The sequence below is a fragment of the Neolamprologus multifasciatus genome, chromosome 9, assembly GCF_963576455.1.
Source record: "Neolamprologus multifasciatus chromosome 9, fNeoMul1.2, whole genome shotgun sequence".
In the NCBI taxonomy this organism is placed as follows: domain Eukaryota; kingdom Metazoa; phylum Chordata; class Actinopteri; order Cichliformes; family Cichlidae; genus Neolamprologus; species Neolamprologus multifasciatus.
The window spans coordinates 24,978,424-24,997,291 of NC_140447.1; the positions used below are offsets into that span (position 1 = coordinate 24,978,424).

The 18,868-nt window shown below is 39.9% G+C and overlaps 1 protein-coding gene across 3 annotated transcripts in view; it reads left to right on the plus strand.

Moving 5' to 3' along the window:
- sh3kbp1 (SH3-domain kinase binding protein 1) overlaps positions 1 to 18,868 on the plus strand; it is a 44,724-nt gene that overhangs the window by 11,922 nt on the left and 13,934 nt on the right. For all 3 annotated transcript variants that reach the window (XM_085172110.1, XM_085172111.1, XM_085172109.1), the window contains exons 3-7: positions 9,020 to 9,134; positions 10,832 to 10,938; positions 11,768 to 11,903; positions 12,081 to 12,157; positions 13,201 to 13,296. In XM_085172110.1, coding sequence (XP_085028236.1) covers positions 9,020 to 9,134; positions 10,832 to 10,938; positions 11,768 to 11,903; positions 12,081 to 12,157; positions 13,201 to 13,296 — 531 coding nt within the window. The remainder of the gene's footprint in view (positions 1 to 9,019; positions 9,135 to 10,831; positions 10,939 to 11,767; positions 11,904 to 12,080; positions 12,158 to 13,200; positions 13,297 to 18,868) is intronic.

Sequence of the window (18,868 nt, forward strand, 5' to 3'; positions counted from 1 at the left end):
ATTGGTTATTACTGCCTCAGATGAACCAGCATGTCTCAGGTGTATTCAGTAGGAGGCATATTAGGATTAAATTCTGGCCAGGGAATGACTGTGCTACTCTGGCAGTGTGTGTAGGCATGTCCTGCTGAAACAACAGGAATGTGAGGTTGGAGGCCTTGTCCAGTCATCACCAAGAATGATTGGGTCTGGGAATGTGCTCTGATGGGCAATCATGCCAGCATCCAGCACACTTTAGTCTTCTTCAGTCAGTCGTAGCGTGGTGGCAGTGATAACAATGTTGTGCATGCAGTGTTTTCTGGTAATAGTAAATTTAAAGAGAGTTTCTTTGTGTTTGGTTTACAATTACCAATCTCCCCCCATTGATTAAAACTAATTAACTGGAGTTGTCTAAGGGATTGAAATGATGTACTGAGAAATGGATTTAAATGGTAAATGGCCTGTATTTGTATAGAGCTTTACTTGGTCCCTAAGGGCCCCAAAGCGCTTTACACGTTCAGTCATCCACCCATTCACACACTGGTGATGGTAAGCTACATTGTAGCCACAGCCACCCTGGGGCGCACTGACAGAGGCGAGGCTGCCAGACACTGGCGCCACCGGGCCCTCTGACCACCACCAGTAGGCAGTGGGTGAAGTGTCTTGCCCAAGGACACAATGACCGAGACTGTCCGAGCCGGGGCTTGAACCGGCAACCTTCCGATTACAAGACGAACTGCCACTCTTGAGCCACAATCGCCCATTTAAAACAAAGTAACAGTAAAACTGTTCAGTTGTTATTGGGAGTTAAAATGATTAGTTAACGAACAAAAGTTATTTAAAAATAGTTTAAAAAGTTACTGATGTTATTCTGTTCTCTTATTGTCTGATTGATGACAGGCAGCTGATATGTTAGACACAGCTCAGCCACTAGCAGCAGAGCTTCCAGGTCTACCCAACAACCACAATGGGGTCTGAGAGGGTAGTTGAAAGCAAAATGGCAAGCTATGCGTCTGATTCAGTGTAGCGTGGCCACAGAGGTCAGGTTTCATTGTTACAAATATCTTCAGACCTTACCAGGTTGGAAGTGAGAAAGTTTATTGGCTATCACAAAGTTCCCCTGGCGCAACAAATCAAATAAATTCAAGTATCTCAAAAATGTGAATGTCAGGTTTTCATTTATGATGGTAAATCTTTCTGTTTTGCAACCATTGCTCGGATGAAACAAGGCAGCTGAAGATATTGCTTTGGACATTCTCACTGTCTGGAACAACAAATATATGTCAGAAAACTTTTATAAGACTAGCGTCATCTGCTTTTTCTGTGGTGGAAAATGTGCCTGCGAGCCAGCTTCTGCTCCGAGGTCTTCTACTTTGAGTTTGTTGGCTCGGTGATCGGAATAGATCGAACACAGTTGTAGGTATTAGATTCAGGAATGAGGAAATTCTCACAAAAAGTTTCTGGTGTGTAAAATAGTCAGTGTATGGTGACAATAAGAAGGAAGTACCTTGCTCACAGTCTCACCAGAGGAAGTAGAAAAGTGCTACAAACCGAGGGTAACAGGACTCAGCAAAGAAGTGCATCTATTGTCAGGCTGTTCTCTGTGCAGTCAGGCTTCATTTGTGCTGACCGAACGTCAGCGCTCGCATTCACTGTCAGAGAGCCGGACAATGGGCCTCCAGAGGCTTCGCGTGGATGTTGTGTGTGTGTGTGTGTGTGTGTGTGTGTTTGAGAGAGTGTGACAGAGTGAGGCTGTGAGTAATCCAGTAATACCAAACTGGTCTGTCACAAGACTGCAGTTATGGGAATCAGTGACTCTAAGCTTTGCCACGTGGAGGAATGTGTGTGTGTGTGTGTGTGTGTGTGAAGATCTGTGTGTAAGGAAGTGGAGGATGTGGACACACAGGTTTAAGAGTGGTGACAGGAAGTAATTGTATCCACGCGTCATTGCGGCTGACAACAACCGGGAAAGATAACTCACTGTAATCCTGATTTTTGCGTTTTTCAGCTTTGGATGTTTTTGTCTGGCTTGGCTCAGGCTAACCAACTCTATATTCTGAAACTTGTTAATGGAGTTGAATACTTTAGATGATGTTAATAATAATGACTCAGTAGCATTTTATTTTTAGATTTATCTTCTTTTTGCAGCAGCCTTTTCCCTCCAAGAAAACAAGTCGTTGATATCCTCATCATCAACATCCTTACAGACTCTTAGCAGAGGTGGAGGACATCCTGTTTATGGGAAATGCTGTAGCCGTGTGACCTCTGTTCATTGGACAGGCACATATTGAAAATCAGTATCACATGCTCTGATCTGACATGAAAGGGTTTGGGAGTCAAAGTGAATGTTTGTCTTTCCAGCATTTACTTTAGACAGCCAAGACATTAACGCCCAGACTTTTATTAATAAAATGAACGTTGCATGTGTTTAAGCATTGTATGACATGATTACTAATTACTCTACTGCTTAGTCAGAAAAAACATGAAAATACCGTCCTGTAAAACACTAAGTACGTCCTTATTGCTTCGTCATATATACTTATATATATATAAGTATATATGATATACTACATATATATATATATATATATATATACTACATATATACTTATAGCTCCTCTTTTATTCTAAAGGGGTCTCCACAGACCCCTTCTTGATGCTACCACAGTAAGAAATATGTCTCCTTCACCTTAGTATGAAACTGGTAATATTTCAATGTGTCAGCCTATGGAGCTATCTACGTGACAGAAAAAAAGTGAAAAAGCGTCATAGTATTATATTTAAATGGCTTCATCAACTAGGTGACCACCTATGGAGAACTCAAGTGTGTGTTAACACAATGCTACCAGGGGTGAACATCGCAGAAGTGTCACCCGAAGGTCAGACCTTGGGGTCAGATTAATGCTCAGTGTGTTTGACCAGCTGTCAAGCACAGTGGTGGACGGGTACAGGATATGCAAACCCTCCAGTCATTGAGTCGACCATGAACTCCTTTATATCCTCTATATAGTCAAACGTGAGGCCATCTGTCCAACAGCTAAGGTGGCATGCTTCAAGTCAAGTCAAAATTTATTTCTATAGCACATTTAAAAGACTAGCGTACATCAAAGTGCTTCACAACAAAACCGCAATGCGGGCAGAACAAGGAACAAATAGTACAGTTACAATTAAAATGACCTTACATGGTGTAGTGCAGGCCGAATGAAAGTCTAACTTATTTGCTTCAAAAGCTAAGTTGAACAGGTGTGTTTTTAAGCGTGATTTGAACGATAGATTTGATTCCGATGTACGGATATCAACTGGGTGATTATTCCAGAGTCTAGGGGCGGCAATGGCAAAAGCACAGTCACCTCTGGTTTTTAAACAAGACCTTGGTTGCATTAGGAGCAGCTGGCTGGAGGATTTTAGTGCTCGCTTTGTTGTACAGATCAAGGAGATCAGGGCGGTAGCTAGGGGCCAGGTTATTTAGAATTTTAAAAGTGAGCAGAAGGATTTTGAAATCAATGCGATATTTGACGGACAGCCAGTGTAAGTTAGCAAGGATAGGGCCTTTTAGTGCCGGTTAAGAGGCGTGCTGCCGCATTTTTGGACTAATTGTAGGCGCTTGACTTTTATTCTCAGCACAATAAAGTGTTCTCAAGCTTAAGGGGGTTTCAGATATTTCTGAAGTGACTATTTCATTCTGACCCCTGGACACAGTTGTGAAATAAGGACAGAGTGTATAAAGCAAGGGAAAATATAATTTTGCACCACTCTTCTGCTTCTCATTTCACAATAATTTTACAAGTACTAGCTCTGTTTCCCCATTCCTCCCTCCTCTGTACATCAGACTGTTCTGAACACCCACTAAGCAGCGGTTGCTTCAGTGCATTGTTTTGCATTATCTGTGAAGAGAAAAGGTCAGAGGTCTGGTGATAGGGGACACACACAGCAGTGTTGAACATTCAAGCACTTCAGGGTAAAACACATAGCTGCCGTAAGGCTTTTAAACACTACCAACTAACACCCGCAAACACAGTAGTGTACATTGTGCAGGTGTTTCCTGTTCAGATATGATGAATCACACTCTCTTCCTCTTTTCAGATGGATTTCCTTTTTCTCTGGGTTACCTCCATATCCCCCAGGACAAAATTGCAGTCGCGCATGAATGGAGTCATAAAAAAAGACAAACAGGAGAGTTAGCTTTTTCCAGGATTTCCATCTCCAAACATAATGATTATCTAAACAATGACCCTGAATTAAAAAAAAAGACATTTTCTATTTTTGTTTAATCCCTTTATAGCATTTCACGAAGCTGCTAGTAGCTGCTAGAAGCTGCTCTCCCTCCTTTCACATATATACCAAATAGAAGCTGTAGGCTAAAGAATGCCTGCTGTGGGTTTTTGCGTAGGTTGGCTTATGCAGTGTCTCCAGCCTAAGTGTTTTATTTTCATCAGTCAGTCTATGGGCACTCGTGTCTGTGTACGCATGTTTCTGAATGAATATGCGTGATGTTGTTTTTTCCTGCAGGACACATAATCTTTAAAATCAGAGGAGGAGGCTACAGCGCCTGCCTGCAGAATCAATATCTTTTTAAGTGGGTCTACATTAACACTGCATTAGCCTACTTAACAAATGGCAATGTGTTGGTTGTGACTAACACTTTTTTTGTATTCCAGTGTCTTTAATTTGGTAGTGAGCCACCATAATTCTCTTATTTCACTTCAAACTTTCGTTGTTGCTAACTAGGTTTGCTAGCTCAGTGGCTGACGTTAAGTTAGGTGCGATCATGACTGAATGATCACAGCTGATGAAGCCAGGAATTCTACTTTTCTATTTCTATCCAAATACATCTACTTCACATGGAATTAAAGCTCCATTTGCAGCGCTAAGCTGAGTGATTTGACAAATTATGCAATGTTAACAACTGAATCTACGATAGAATATCATTGCATATAAATAACGCGGTGCTTTCTCCGTTATGGTAAAGTCAAATGATTCTAACTACTGCCATTTCATTCAGTTTATATGGCTCTTGTGCAATGAGGAAACCTTTTCTTATTTTTATATTGCATAGATTATCCAAATTAAGCTCTGATAAGAATTTACCCAGGAAACCACAGCGTTATCTCCAAGGTCAAATTTGGTTGGAGTATGACAGCAAAAACGGATGTTGATGAAAAGGTTCAGGCGGACAGACCAAGAAATACTGATCTATCAATGATTGATTAACAAGTAATTTGGTCATTAAATTGTCATTAGAAGACAGCCACACTATGTCTTCTCTATATACATGGACTGGTGTTGCATTCATCTTTCACTGTTTACTATAAATCACTACAATAATTCCATCTATCCATCTATCTTTTATCTACATGGAACTGCTGTCTCATTTGTTTGCTGTTGAACTTAATAGAAAATTCAATACCCTCAGATGGACATCAAAAAACAAGGCAAGCGCTGGGCTGAAATAAGTTCAGAACTACATTTTTCCATATTTATTGTATCACAAAAGGGTTAAATGTTTAAAGCACTATATTCAGTTCACTTTTACTTATATAGTACTAAAATCACAACAGCAGTCACCTCAAGGCGCTTTATATTATAAGGTAAAGACCCAACAATAATACAGAGAAAACCCCACAATAGTCAAATAACCCCCTTTGCAAGCACTTGGTGAAACTTGGGGAAAAACAAAACACTCCTGCTTGTCACCAGACAATAATGCACTTAGTGGAGACGTCTTGGTAGTCACATGATTAAATTACATATACAGTAAAAGATGGATGGAGGTAGTGTGATGTCAGTGATTGATTTTAGAAGTCCCTTTTTGATTAGTGTTTTCATTTCCCCAAAAAAGTGAGGGATACTGTGAGACCACATACGAACTTGCTTTTAGCCAAGGAGAATTTTTAATAACAATAATTATTCCACATCCATTTATGGCCAAAAATGAGTGATTGAGAATGTAAATTCAGCAGGAAAGTGTTTACAGAGGTCAAAACAAAAAGGCGTTTTCCCGTAGACACGGCCATCGTCACCTGGTGGCTTTCAGAAAGCAGGTTTAAGACACTTGTGTGTTTTAGTGTTTTATATTGACTATGATCTATGACGACTGGGAGAAAAATAACCACTCTAATGCTTTAGCATGTGCATTGGTTGTGTATTGTACCACGAAGAACATTTGCAAGTGCTTAGGAAAAGAGAAAGTACAAAAGATAAGTTAAGTGAAAAAGCCAAATGGAAGAAAGATTTAAGAAACACAGGGAAAGAAAATATTTAAGATGTCTTTTTCTTCTCTGCCCTCTGAGGGCATTATTATAAAGCTGTGCTCACTCTGTAGTTCAGCTGAATAAGAAACAGACACCAGAGCAGGAAGTCTAAGGTTTAACAGCTGCTCCTGAGTTGAATTGCTTTTTTATAAAAGAATAATATGAAACAAGTCGATGGACGTTCAAGGAATATGTTGAGCTGACTGTGCACTTACCATAGACAGTATAAAAGATGAATCTAGCCACCATGATGCTACCCACTAGTTTTGGACTTGACATTTTGAAGCTTTAAAAGTTACGTAGATGAAAGATGGCTTTGCTAACCTATCAGCTGAACTGTACTCAAACTGCAGAGGTGCCTCACTGAAGCACAAACTTCTTGGATGGTTTGTACAACACAGAAGGACGTGATATTAGTTGGATAATCAAGAATTCAAAATAGCACACAGTGAAGAGGTTCAGTTTAATAACTAAAGGTTATTAAAGTTACAGGCATGAAAAATGTAAATATTTGTGAATATTTGATATGGAAAGAAAACTTTATTTAAACACCTTGAGTTCCTATAACTATAAATACATATATAGTTATAGATATGTATATATATTTAACTTTTGCTGTCTGGAGAACAGTTTTTGTTCAGTACTTCACTTTTTAATTAGCCACTTCCTGTTTAAAGAGAAGCACACAAGCCGCACGCCACTTTTTAATTGGCCTCTAAGCAATGGGGATCCAGAGTCTTTTCTCTGCTGAGTGCTAGATAGTGTTTTATAGTTGGAAAACCAAGACAGAAATCTTCACCACCATTTTCAGTCCCCATCCTATTTCATTTCAAAAATGTCTCTTTTTTTTTTGCCTCAGATAAGCTTCAGCTGTTGTCGAGGAAACATCTTCTCATGTTGATATTTTTGGATCTCAGAGGCTCATTAAGGCTTTCACGGCAAACCAGGCAACGCACATCCAGATTGTGTCTGAGAGGTTGGACTGAGTCAGTGTACCCGGGCCAGTCTGCTTCGCTGAGCTGCGTTCGCCACAGGCCAAAGCTTATGAAACAGTGTCATGATGAATGTGGTGGGGAGATGTGAACCATTGCGTCTAGTTTCCCAGGATCGCTGTGGTTACTGCATCTCCCCGTTTGCCGTCTCCTTGTCAGCTTGCTTGTTGATTTTTTTGTCAGTCGGCGTATAGGTCTGCTCGCCTCTCTTCGGCTTATCTGATTAGTTTCGCGTGCTGTCTTGTGATTTGTTATGAGAGTGAAAGTGACAGGGAAAGAAAATCGGGGGGGGGGGGGGGGGGGGGTAGTGTTCTGTTTGTGTCTGCGCAAGTACAGGTACACAGTCAGGGTCACCTGATTACTGACAGCTAAGATACTTCTGCTCACAGCAACACACACAGACATTATGCATATATATATATATATATATATATATATATATATATATATATATTAGCTCCTCTTTTATTCTAAAGGGGTCTCCACAGCAGGTCGCACCACATATTCGATCTGGCAGTCCGTCTGCCCTTCTTGATGCTACCACAGTAAGAAATATGTCTCCTTCACCTTAGTATGAAACTGGTAATATTTCAATGTGTCAGCCTATGGAGCTATCTACGTGACAGAAAAAAAGTGAAAAAGCGTCATAGTATTATATTTAAATGGCTTTTAGGCAGATTCCAGTTTCTTGTGACACTGCATCTGTCAGTACATTACGTTAATCATTCAATGTTCAAAGCAGAATAGTGAAGAGTTGCAAACCTTGTACCACAAATTGCAGGATATAGCACCCAAAAGGCAGACACTGAAGGTGGATAGATTTAACAAAAGGCAAGGTGTCCGTAAGCAGTTGCCATAAGTCCATAAGCAAAGAGACAGATATCCAAAAGGCAACTTATTAAATCCCAAAGAGCACTGAGGAAACATGGGGACACACAGGGAGGATTCACAGCCACTGTGAGAAAGACTGAAGGGAAGAGAGCACTTTATACACAAGGGTTTGAGTGCAGGAGAGTAACGGCAGCTGAACCTAATTTGGGCAACAGGACAGAGGAGGAAGTAAAACTAAATGCAAGAGGCGAGTGACAAATAACTACTAAAGTAAACCAGGAAATAGATAACAGCTAAAACCAGGAAATGAAGAGATGTGAATGAACTTAAGAAGGGGGAGGACTGAGGCAGTGAAAGCATAGAATACTAGTGAACAAATGAAAGTCAACAATAAACAATAAATACAACTTAGCAACAAGAAACCATGAAGCATCTACAAGTTATGTGTAAAAAAAAAAGAAAGAAAGAGTGTGTTTGTTCGGTATTTTTTGTTTCTAAACTTTAAGACTTGTTCAAAAATCACATTTTTGTGTTGAGCACCACAGCGGTAAATCGTGTCTCGTGACGATGTTTCATCCCATAATTTATCCCTAGCAAATGCCCAAGTGACTGTACATGACATCACGGTCTGTTTAAGCTGTTTGTCTTTCCGTTTGAGTGAAGCGACAGTCTGGAATACGTAAAAACACAAATCTATAATAAATTTGATATTTACACTGAATCACAAGCGTTTCTACTTGAGCCAGACTAGGTTGCATCATATTAAGCAAAATTACTGTTGACAAATGGGATTGCTTTTTGTTTTTTCTGTTTTGGCTGTGAAAATCTGTAATTCTGTTTTTTTATTAAAGCTGGCATTTAGACAAAGATGCTTTAATACTATCATTTATTAAATCCTGGCTGGTCTTATTTTTATCGTATATGTCTCTGTAACCTACATTTCTCTAACCTGTGCTCCTCTCTCTATAGGAGATAAAGAAGGAGGGGAAGAGGGATGGAGGACAGGTGAGCACAATCAGAACTGACCTCGCCAACGGCAGTGCTAGCCCCGTGCTGGACTCCACCGTACGACCAGGCAGGAAAGGTACTCGGCTCTGTCTCCTACATTCATACACTGTGGTCATTCAGTAGCTTTAAGGCTTCAGGCCTAAATATAGATCCTGTTAATGTGAGGAAGGATTTGGGTCAAGCACTGCTGAGCATGTATACACATACTAGACAGTCACTATATGCTCCAGGGTAGTATGTGTGCATCTATATTGGAGTCACTGGATAGGTAATTAGCCTATTAGTGTCATGGACGGATGACTTTGTTTGGCAATCAATTAAATTTTTAGTGACTTGCAAATTAGACAAAAGGAGCAAATTTATGGCAAAGGAAAAATAAAACATGCATTCAGAAATTGTTATGCTCTGGAGTTCCATTCATAAGATAGAGATGCAGGATAAAGGGAGGCAGGTAAACGTTTTCACAGAATTACATGAACGAATGAACAAAAGGCGCTGGTGTGCACAAGCAGGATTATCCAAACAGAATTCCAAACAAGGCCAGGTGTCAGGGAAAAATTCAAATTCCAAATTCCTGAACGTTCCAAATTCAGGCAATTTCTCCAGGCACGAGAAAGCTGACAGAAGACACACAGACAGGCAAGGAAGGTGGTGGATAAACTCAACAAACTAACAAACAACAAGGAGATCAGGAGGGCTGTAAATACAGAAAACTAAGTGAACACAAGTGAAGCTAATGAGATTGAAGCTGGCAATACTGAGTGTAAGAAAATAACAAAGAGGGGAAGTAAGACAGCAGGGATACACATGGATACTCTTACTTCCCGTCTTATTTTAAAGAATTATGTAATTCTTAAAAATAAGACGGGAAGTAAGAGTAAGCATCACACAAAAACCACAGTGATAATGGCGATAACCAAAAACTAAAGGACGCTATTGTAAGAAATGACCACAAGAAAACAGTATGAGCAAAAAAAGAATCTCAAACTCACGCTGAGTCAAAACAGCTTAAAAATGACAAAGTAGAGACAAAGAGAGATAAAATATCTTAAAAAGTTGCCAAACAACTGCAACAAGACAACGAGGGAAGGAGAAGAAGAAGATTTGAAGCATAAACATAATTGCATACACAGCACGACCACACAATTTCAGTATGGGTGTTTTCGTCCTATCAAGGAGGAGTGTGATACAAATAGCAGCTTTTTTTCAGGTTAACAATTGGCGTTACTCCAAGAACCGGTATTAAGTTTAATACATGGTTGTACACATTCGATTAATATGCTCCTCTTGTTTTTCTTGAATTCCACATCTCTCCTTTATAATCACTATCTATTGAACCAGCCTCTGTAAATACTACACATGCTACACATTGAAATATAAGGTGAAGAAGACTGACACCTTGTGGACAAAAGAGAAGGTGCCGGGTCATGTCTTAATGCCCCAGCTGCTGTAGGATGAGTCAAGAGTAATGAGCAGGGTAATGAGTGTAAGGCAAACAACTGCAAGGCCAGTATGAAGTGCTTGGTGTCAGTAATGGTTAGGCTGCCCTCTAGCTAAAAGGTCAAAGGTCGCCATCAAAGGCTTCAGCCATGATGGCTTTTAATCAGTCTGTAACACCTGCTTAGACTCTGTAAAGCACTGATTACAGATAAGTGTGTGAGCTCATTATGTTACATGTAAGTCTTAGATATGTCTACATATAAACTGTGTGTGTGTATGTGTTCTCTTTCTGTTTATGTGGTTGTGGTGTGTGTGTGGACACGTGCTGTGCAGGAGACCAGATCCGTAAACGAAGATGTAAGGCTGCGTTTAGCTACGTTCCTCAACACGAAGATGAACTGGAGCTGAAAATAGGAGATGTGATTGAGATCATAGCAGAGGTGAGAACTACATTATGAGCCTACAATGTAAAACCAGAAAAAAGGATGCAAAATAGCATAAAAATAACATTTTAGGTTATAGACGACAATCTCACATTAAGGTCCACATAGCAGTTCTGGAGCTTTCGGGCGTTCTCAGAAGAATGAGCTTCCCAGTTATAATAATGGGTAATGAGTGCGGCAACCTTTTTATACTGTAGCCAAACATTTGCCATAAGACATCAAGGAAAGCTCCAGGCTTCCACCCTGAATTAGACATTTAAGAGTACTTGGTAGCCATTTCTTCACAGTTTAACAACTGAAAGAAAGAAATTGTGTGTGCCCCCCCCCCCCCCCCCGTCCCTTTTGAAAAAGAGTAAGAAAATTTAGCAAAATATATCTACTCAAGTGAAGTCAAATTTTTAAATTGCCATGTTAAAAAATGAAATGCAGGAAGAAAATACAAGAAACTGAAGTTTTATTTCATCAAATGTACAACAAGAAAGAAAAATTAGATAAAATAAAATAATAAATTTAAATAGTATGTATTTTTAAAAAAATATTTTAAAAAAATTAAATTTTACTTTTAAACGTGTACATTTATATATTTATATTCTTTTAAATAATTAAGATGTTGAAATTCTCATGTTTTCTTTATATATTAATTATTTACTCTTTGGTGATCACCACAACGCTGCCCTATATTTCAGAAAAAGCTTTTTTTAGGCTTTCTTGTTTTTAAAGAACATTGTTTTTTTTCTACTAATTATATTTAAAGGAGTAAATCTATGTATATCTGAGTGTATAAACGTGTGCATGTTGTCCATGTTGTGTAACTGTGTATGTTCAGGTAGAGGAGGGCTGGTGGGAGGGAGTTCTTAATGGGAAGACTGGAATGTTTCCCTCCAACTTCACCAAAGAGATCCTCACTGATTCAGAGACGCCCTCTTTGGACTCACAGGAGGAGAACCGCAGTGGACGCACAAGTGAGTTACAGCTAATCAGAGGGTGGGGACATATCTATATTTAAAAAATCCATCACTGCTTCTGATTACAAGATTTATTTGTTTGTTTTCAAATCTTTTAATTATTTCATGAAATCAGCCCTTTTTGCATTGCTGCAACAAACTAAGATGTGTTGTGCATTATTTGTGTGTATGTAGATAAGGACAGCCCAAGCAGTGAAAGCGACGGTGGGGACAGTCGGTCAGAAACAGGGTCAGAAATCCCTCCCAAGAAGGTAATCAGTCAAATACTTGTGTATTGAGTGCTACCTCATCACACTACAAGCTTCCTTGGGGGGGTGACCTCCTCTATAAAGTCAGCCATGAAATTAAAAGTAGGCAGGACGGTCACATTTTTTTTTCAAAGCCTGCTGTCTTTGGGGGTCAGGGGAATACAAAGGGCAGATTCTGAATCTTTACAAAGACTGCATGACAAAATCTGTACTTCCCATAATCCTATGTGCATCCTCTGACTGCTCAGAGACTGCTGGTCGGCATGAGAAGCATCTAAATAATATAGGATGGTTATAGTGATTTGGTTGGTTAGTGCATAAAGCTAATTATTAGCACTCCACAGCTAGTTTGTCCCTAAATTTGTAGGTTGAGTTAAAATTAATAACGACCATTTTAATTAAACATAAATTATATCTCAAGCTAATTTTTAGTGAATGAATTTATCTTCTTCCCATTTTTTTATTTCAGTATATTAACTATGGCTCAAGGGAAATATAAAAGAAGGGTAAAGATTGGAATAAGTAGCAACTTTCTGGTAATTTAAACACTAAAAAAACTGTATCATGTTCAAAGCAAAGTGGTAAACTACTCAACTCAAGTTACAGTCAGAACAATAATCACAAAAAAAGAAAAGGATCCCATGAAAAGCTGGAAACATTCCAAATGTTGTTCACTCTCTGTGGTTTATACCACACGGAGACACTGCAATTGAATTAATATGAGCTTCATGTAAGGTCATATTAAGGTATAACATCAGTCAGCAGCACAAACCGATCTAGTGTTCCTAGCACCTGGCCTTATTTTGTCAACAGAAATGTCTGGAACAGAGGAAGCATACAGACAGACATAACAGACGAGGATTATGATGCAGGGGTGGTAACTCTTAGTACATTCTGAGTCATAGATGGAGAAATGAAACTTTACAGGGTCAATGCATGAGCACAAAGGGAGCTGTTGTTGTTTTTCTTTCCTATTTATGATTTTGGTTGGACTGCTCCTTTAAAAGATAATGCTGTTTTTCATTATACCTCTTTAAACCCCCTAGGGTCAGCTCAGAGGGTTTGGCTTTGGTAATATCTTTAAAGACCAGCCCATCAAGCTCAGGCCTCGCTCAATGGACGTGGACTCGGAGGTGGACAAGGTGAGTCACACACACCCAGCTGTGTTTGTGTCACTTATGTTCACTTCCTGGAGATACACAGTAACAATAAACCAAGTAATCAGTCTAAAATTAGATGACTAGCACTATGGGGTCTGTTTTGTCCCCATAAGGCAATTTAGTAAACAGGTCCCCACAATGCAAGTAATACAAGTATACACATTCTGCTTTATACACTCTATTTTATAGACTTTTTAAAAAATTATCATCAACAGCAAGGAAGTCACAGCCTTTGGGCCGCCCCTTCCTCAGCTTCAGTTTTACAGCACAGGAAGTGGTTTTATGTTAACACACATGCACACACACACACACATGCACACACACATCCTGTAGGGAATTGACAAGCAAAGCAGAAGTGAGAGCGCAGCAGGGCAGACAGAGAGAGCAGGAGAGGGGAAGGGAGTTGATACAGCTTTTCACTGACGTCTACATATTCACGTCTATTCTCCCGCTGCGTGAGCTGATGTAGCAAAGCCTCGTCCGAGTTTAACTGGAGACACAGAAAAAGACGGTAGGGACGGGATTTGTCGGCGTATTTTTGGAGGGTAAGGAGAGGGCTGTGCCCTCCTTATTCATTTTAATTTTATCTTCTGCAAATTCTTCTCTTCTTCATTGGAAATTAAACAGCATAACAACATAAGGCCAGGTGAGGCAGGAGTTTTAAGCAATGTGTGTTTTTGCTTTTCACACTGTTGTCAGCGAGTTTTGTAAATATTTCTCAGGGAAACACAGAAAAAGAGATAACGGCCACCAAGAAGACATTTCTGGGGTATTAAATGCTACAAAATTGATGCTTGACATGTTGGGATGACAATGGAAGGGTTATGGATATAGACTTAAAGGGCTAGTTCACCAACAAAGCAGCCTAAAAGATGATGGTTTTATGTGTGTTTTATGCTAAAGAAGTGTTTGGGATACCAAAACGGGGGAAAAATATGATTTTTTATTTTGGCTCCTGTTTTAAACCACAAATATTTAAAACTGGACATAAAATAGTCCAGTTTGTAGACAGCTTTTTGAACTGAAAGCCAAGGTAACGTCACCCAACTTTTTTTGGCTTAATAGTTTCCATTGAAGGGTATGGTCTTGGGTTTGTCTGTCAATTTATTGTAAATTTTAAAACATTTTAAAAGTGAGATGTCTAAACAGTCAATCTTGGTGAACAGGGCTGGTAATTAAAGTGAACTTTAATGGCAGTATTAGTAAGAAAATGCTGGCAATCAAGAAATGTAAAAGTCTTTATTAAAGAGAAACAGAAAATGTTAACTTGCACGCCAAGAACAGTCAGCAGCTAAAAATTACAGACGCAAACAGCCTGAAAGTGAAATGCTGCTTAAACGTTCATTAGGATGAAGGTAGAAATAAAGAACATTAACTATGTCGATGAAGGTGTGTTTAAAGAGCGTCAAACGGTCATTAAAACCAGCACACTGGTCATCAAAGCCTCCTATTTAGCAGCAGACTGTGTGTGTGTGTGTGTGTGTGTGTGTGTGTGTGTGTGTGTGTGTGTGCGCAAGTGAAGGATGTTTGTCAGCCTGCCCTGTTAGTGGGAGGCTGTTATGCTGCTTCATGGTGAGACTCGTCTCCTCACTCAGTAATGAGGCTCCAGAGGAAGCGTCAGGAGTATCCATCTGGGTGAGTCACACGAGGCCGTGTAACTTTTCAACTGAACGGTCGGTTGTTTGTACGTGTGTGTGTGTGTCTGCGACTGAGTGGTGTGGCTTGCTGCACAGATGCAGAGTGACCACATGCGAGTTTAACGCAGGTGTTTATAATTTGGATTATTGCCATTGCAGCAAATGGAAACGCTTTTCTTAGTGTTTGTTCAGCGGTTCCTCTTTTTTTTTTCATTGCGGTGACTCAAAGTCACTCAGGCTTGACATCAACTGTCACCTGAGAAAAAGTCATTGGATGTGAAATAGAAACCAGCGGGAACCTTCTGATGCGAAAGAGAGACAGCAGAGACTTGGTGCATTTAAGCATGCAGTATGGTCAAGACGAGCTACTGAAATTCAAACTGACCGTGAGAATAAGGAAGAAAGGTGATTTAAGTGACTTTGAATGTGACATGGTTAATAAATAACTAGGAATCCCATGGGTTTCTTCCAAACTAGCATCTCTAGAGTTTACCGAGAATGGTCTGAGAAAACATGCAGTGAGGGTCAGTCCTCTGGGTGAAAATGCCTTGTTGGTGTCAGAGAAGAATGTCCAAACTACTTGGAAAGGCAGAAGTGCACATTGAATGTTGAAGCAGATGGGCTACAGGAGCAGCAGACCACAACGGGTGCCACTCCTGTCAGCCAAGAACTAGAAATTGAAGCCATTTTTTATTCTCCAAATTGGACAATAGAAAATTGGAAAACTGTTGTCTGATGTGACCAGTCTTGATTTCTGCAGCAACATTTGGTTGGTAGGGTCAGAACTAAGCCTAAACAACACGAAAGGATGGATCCATCCTGCTTTGTATCAACGGTTCAGACTGTTGGTGGTGTAATGGTGTGGGGGGATATTTCCTTACCATAATTTGATCCTCTTAGTACCAGCTAAACATCATTTAAAACACCACAGCCCATTTGAGTACTTTTGCTAATCATATCCTTCTATGACCACAGTGAACTCATTGTCACTGTGGTCATAGGGCCTCCACAGTCACCAGATCTCAGTCCAATAGAGCACCTTTGGGATGTGCTGCCAACAATCTGGAGCAACTATGTGATTCTCTGAGGAGTGTTTCCATCCACTTGTTGAATCTATGAGATGAAGTATTAAGGCAGTTCTGAAGGCAAAACGGGGTCCAGCCCAGTACTAGTAAGTATACCTGACAAAGTGGCCAGTGAGTGTATGTATGTGAGTTTAGGATAACATCGTAACATCAAACTAAAGCAACTCACACACTGGTTGGAGTCACTGAGCAGTTGAAATATATTTGAATGGGCCAAAGTATCAGTTTTGGCCAAAAAGTGAATCAGTTGTAGAACAATGGAGGACACAACATAATTAATTGCCAGCAAAAGCCCCCCAAAACAGTTCCTGTGCACAGCTTTTCTTAGTGAGATGGTGAGACAGATAAATAAAGCAGTTTTTGCTGTCATGTAGCAACACTCCAAATCAAATGTATTTGGCTAGTTTTTGGGTAGATCAATAGTTTGTGGCTCTGAACTCTGAATCTGATATGGATACGATGATGACATGATGATATTTTAAATCCAAAAGTGCAAACATCAGCTTTGGCCAGGTTAACTGCAACTTGACTGGTCGGCTTACAATTTTTGCAGCTGCACAGCTGTAATTGTAAGTGTTTCTCTGCAGGAAAGCAAATACAGAATTGCTCCTTAGATTAAATAAAAAGTTAACTTAAGTGGCTAGAAGTTTGTTAAAACCACAACCCCAGCTATAAGGTCCACTTCCTCTTCTTGTTGGTGATGTTGACTTTGTTTTCATTGTTGAGTCACTTCAAAAGCCTGTTTCATGTGACACAAAAGGACTTTTAGAAGTAAGTTGTAAATAGAATGGTGCTTATATAGCGCTCTTCTACTCTACTTGATCACTTAAGGCAATTCATACAGCACGTCTCATTCACACTCGGATAAAGGCATTAAGAAAATCTCACCTAAGGATACTTTAGGATGCAGGCTAGAGCGGCCAGCGATTGAACCACCAACGTTCAAATTAGTAAATGACCCGTTCTACCTCCTGTACCACAGCCATTAAAATAATTACAGCAGCTAGTATTCCCAGTACTAACCAGACCCTGCTTGGTGTCTGAGATCAGATAGGACTGACTGTACCCAGCAGTCATCTTGGCATCTTGCTTCTGTACAGTTTATTCCAAAAAAAACATACATAATTTGAAGCCAAATGGCTGAATCAATAAAGAGATGAACACCTTCATTTCAGTGGTCACTGTGACATAAACGATGTTTAGGATCAGTTTTCAAATCTGAAACATTTACATCAGCAGTAAAGTTCCCTTTTTGTTTAAATTTGTTTTAAAAGCCTTCACGTCAGCCTAATTTCAAGGTGAATGCATGTTTGAAATTAAGATCATGGAGCAAATTTCTCTAAAACCTGTTCAGACACAACCCGGTAAGGCTAAAATGTCATGAACCTGGGTTTAAATATGAAAGTTTAGTAGTCATCTATGTAACACCTGGACATTGTTTGAGAATTGCAAATAGTGTCTTTGGTTTAACATCTGATTTGGTCGTGCAGCGGCTGTGAGCAGACAGCCACTCAGCATCCGTCTCGTTGTCTGTAAAATAACCTACTGTTTCCATCAGCTAGGGCAGTGTGGTGGTGAGGCTCTGCAGCCTCAGAAAAAGTGACGGGGTTTAAATTTGCAGAGGTGTTGAGGAGAAAGAGTGCACTTTCACTTTTCAAGCAGAGGTAAAGAAGACGTGACCTTGTTTTCCTACAGGCATCTTTTGAATGATCTGAAAAGACGGCGTTTCACCTGATGGGTTTTTTTTTTTTTGAACAAACCATTACACTGTTTACACCTCTCGCAAAGATCTCTTCAAAGTCTTTTCACACCATACCAAGCCGGTGAAGATCTGCTTTACAGTAATGAGGTGATAAAATAGCACCCTGCACCTTGCATGCAGCTTCAAGGGTTATGTGAGGATCAATCAGCATGTATTCATTGTGTTCACACTATGTATGAGGTGGTATGGTTTGATATTTGTTGAAGGTCACGATAATATTCTCATACTGCTACTTCTACAGGACTGGATGTGCATGTGTGCTTTTGTGTGTTCGCAGTTTTATTCGCATGTTTTTGCAGTAAGAAACCATATGTGGCATGAATGATTTCAGTTCTGCTTGTTTGAAGAGTAGTATCGCACAAAACCTCTCTGCCATGTTGTAATGGTCTCTCTTTGCTTGTGGCTCCACATGGGTCTCATTAGGGAGGGTAGAAGACAGAAAAGGGGAGGGTTTGGAGAGGAGAGGAGGTGGCACGGCGGTGTTGGTTTCTCCCGACCGAACAGAAGAAAGCAGTGTGTGTGTTTTCTCCCAGACTGAGTGCTGTTTGTGTGTGTGTGTGTGTGTGTGTGTGTGTGTGTGTGTGTGTGTGTGTATTTTTCCTGAGGAAGAGCAACCACTGGTTCCACAAACATGAATGAGGGATCCACTCCAGCTGGGAAACAACGGCTGCTTTAATGGCACCCGAACACTGTAGCTGTAGAGTGTGCGTGTTCAACATGATCAGCAAGTCAGCCTGTTGGTTCTTGTGCTGAATCTGAGCTCATCCTCTCTAATTGTCTGCTTAGACTGGAAATGTACCGGCTATGTTAGTCTTGCTTTTTACCCTTACAGTTGATTTTTTTCTCCCATCATTTTGTTTGGCTAGTGTTCCTATTTTCCTGTTATGTGTGGTTCATTTACTACCAATTTGAGTGACCCTGAAGAAGATTCAGAAATGTCAAGTCATGTTAAGTTATTTATAAAGAAACTTCAAAATGTTTGATTTATAGATTTATGTTTGCATTTAAATAAAGGTACAAACATACAATACTGTGGAAAAGCCTCAAGACAGCCATCATTTCTTTATGTT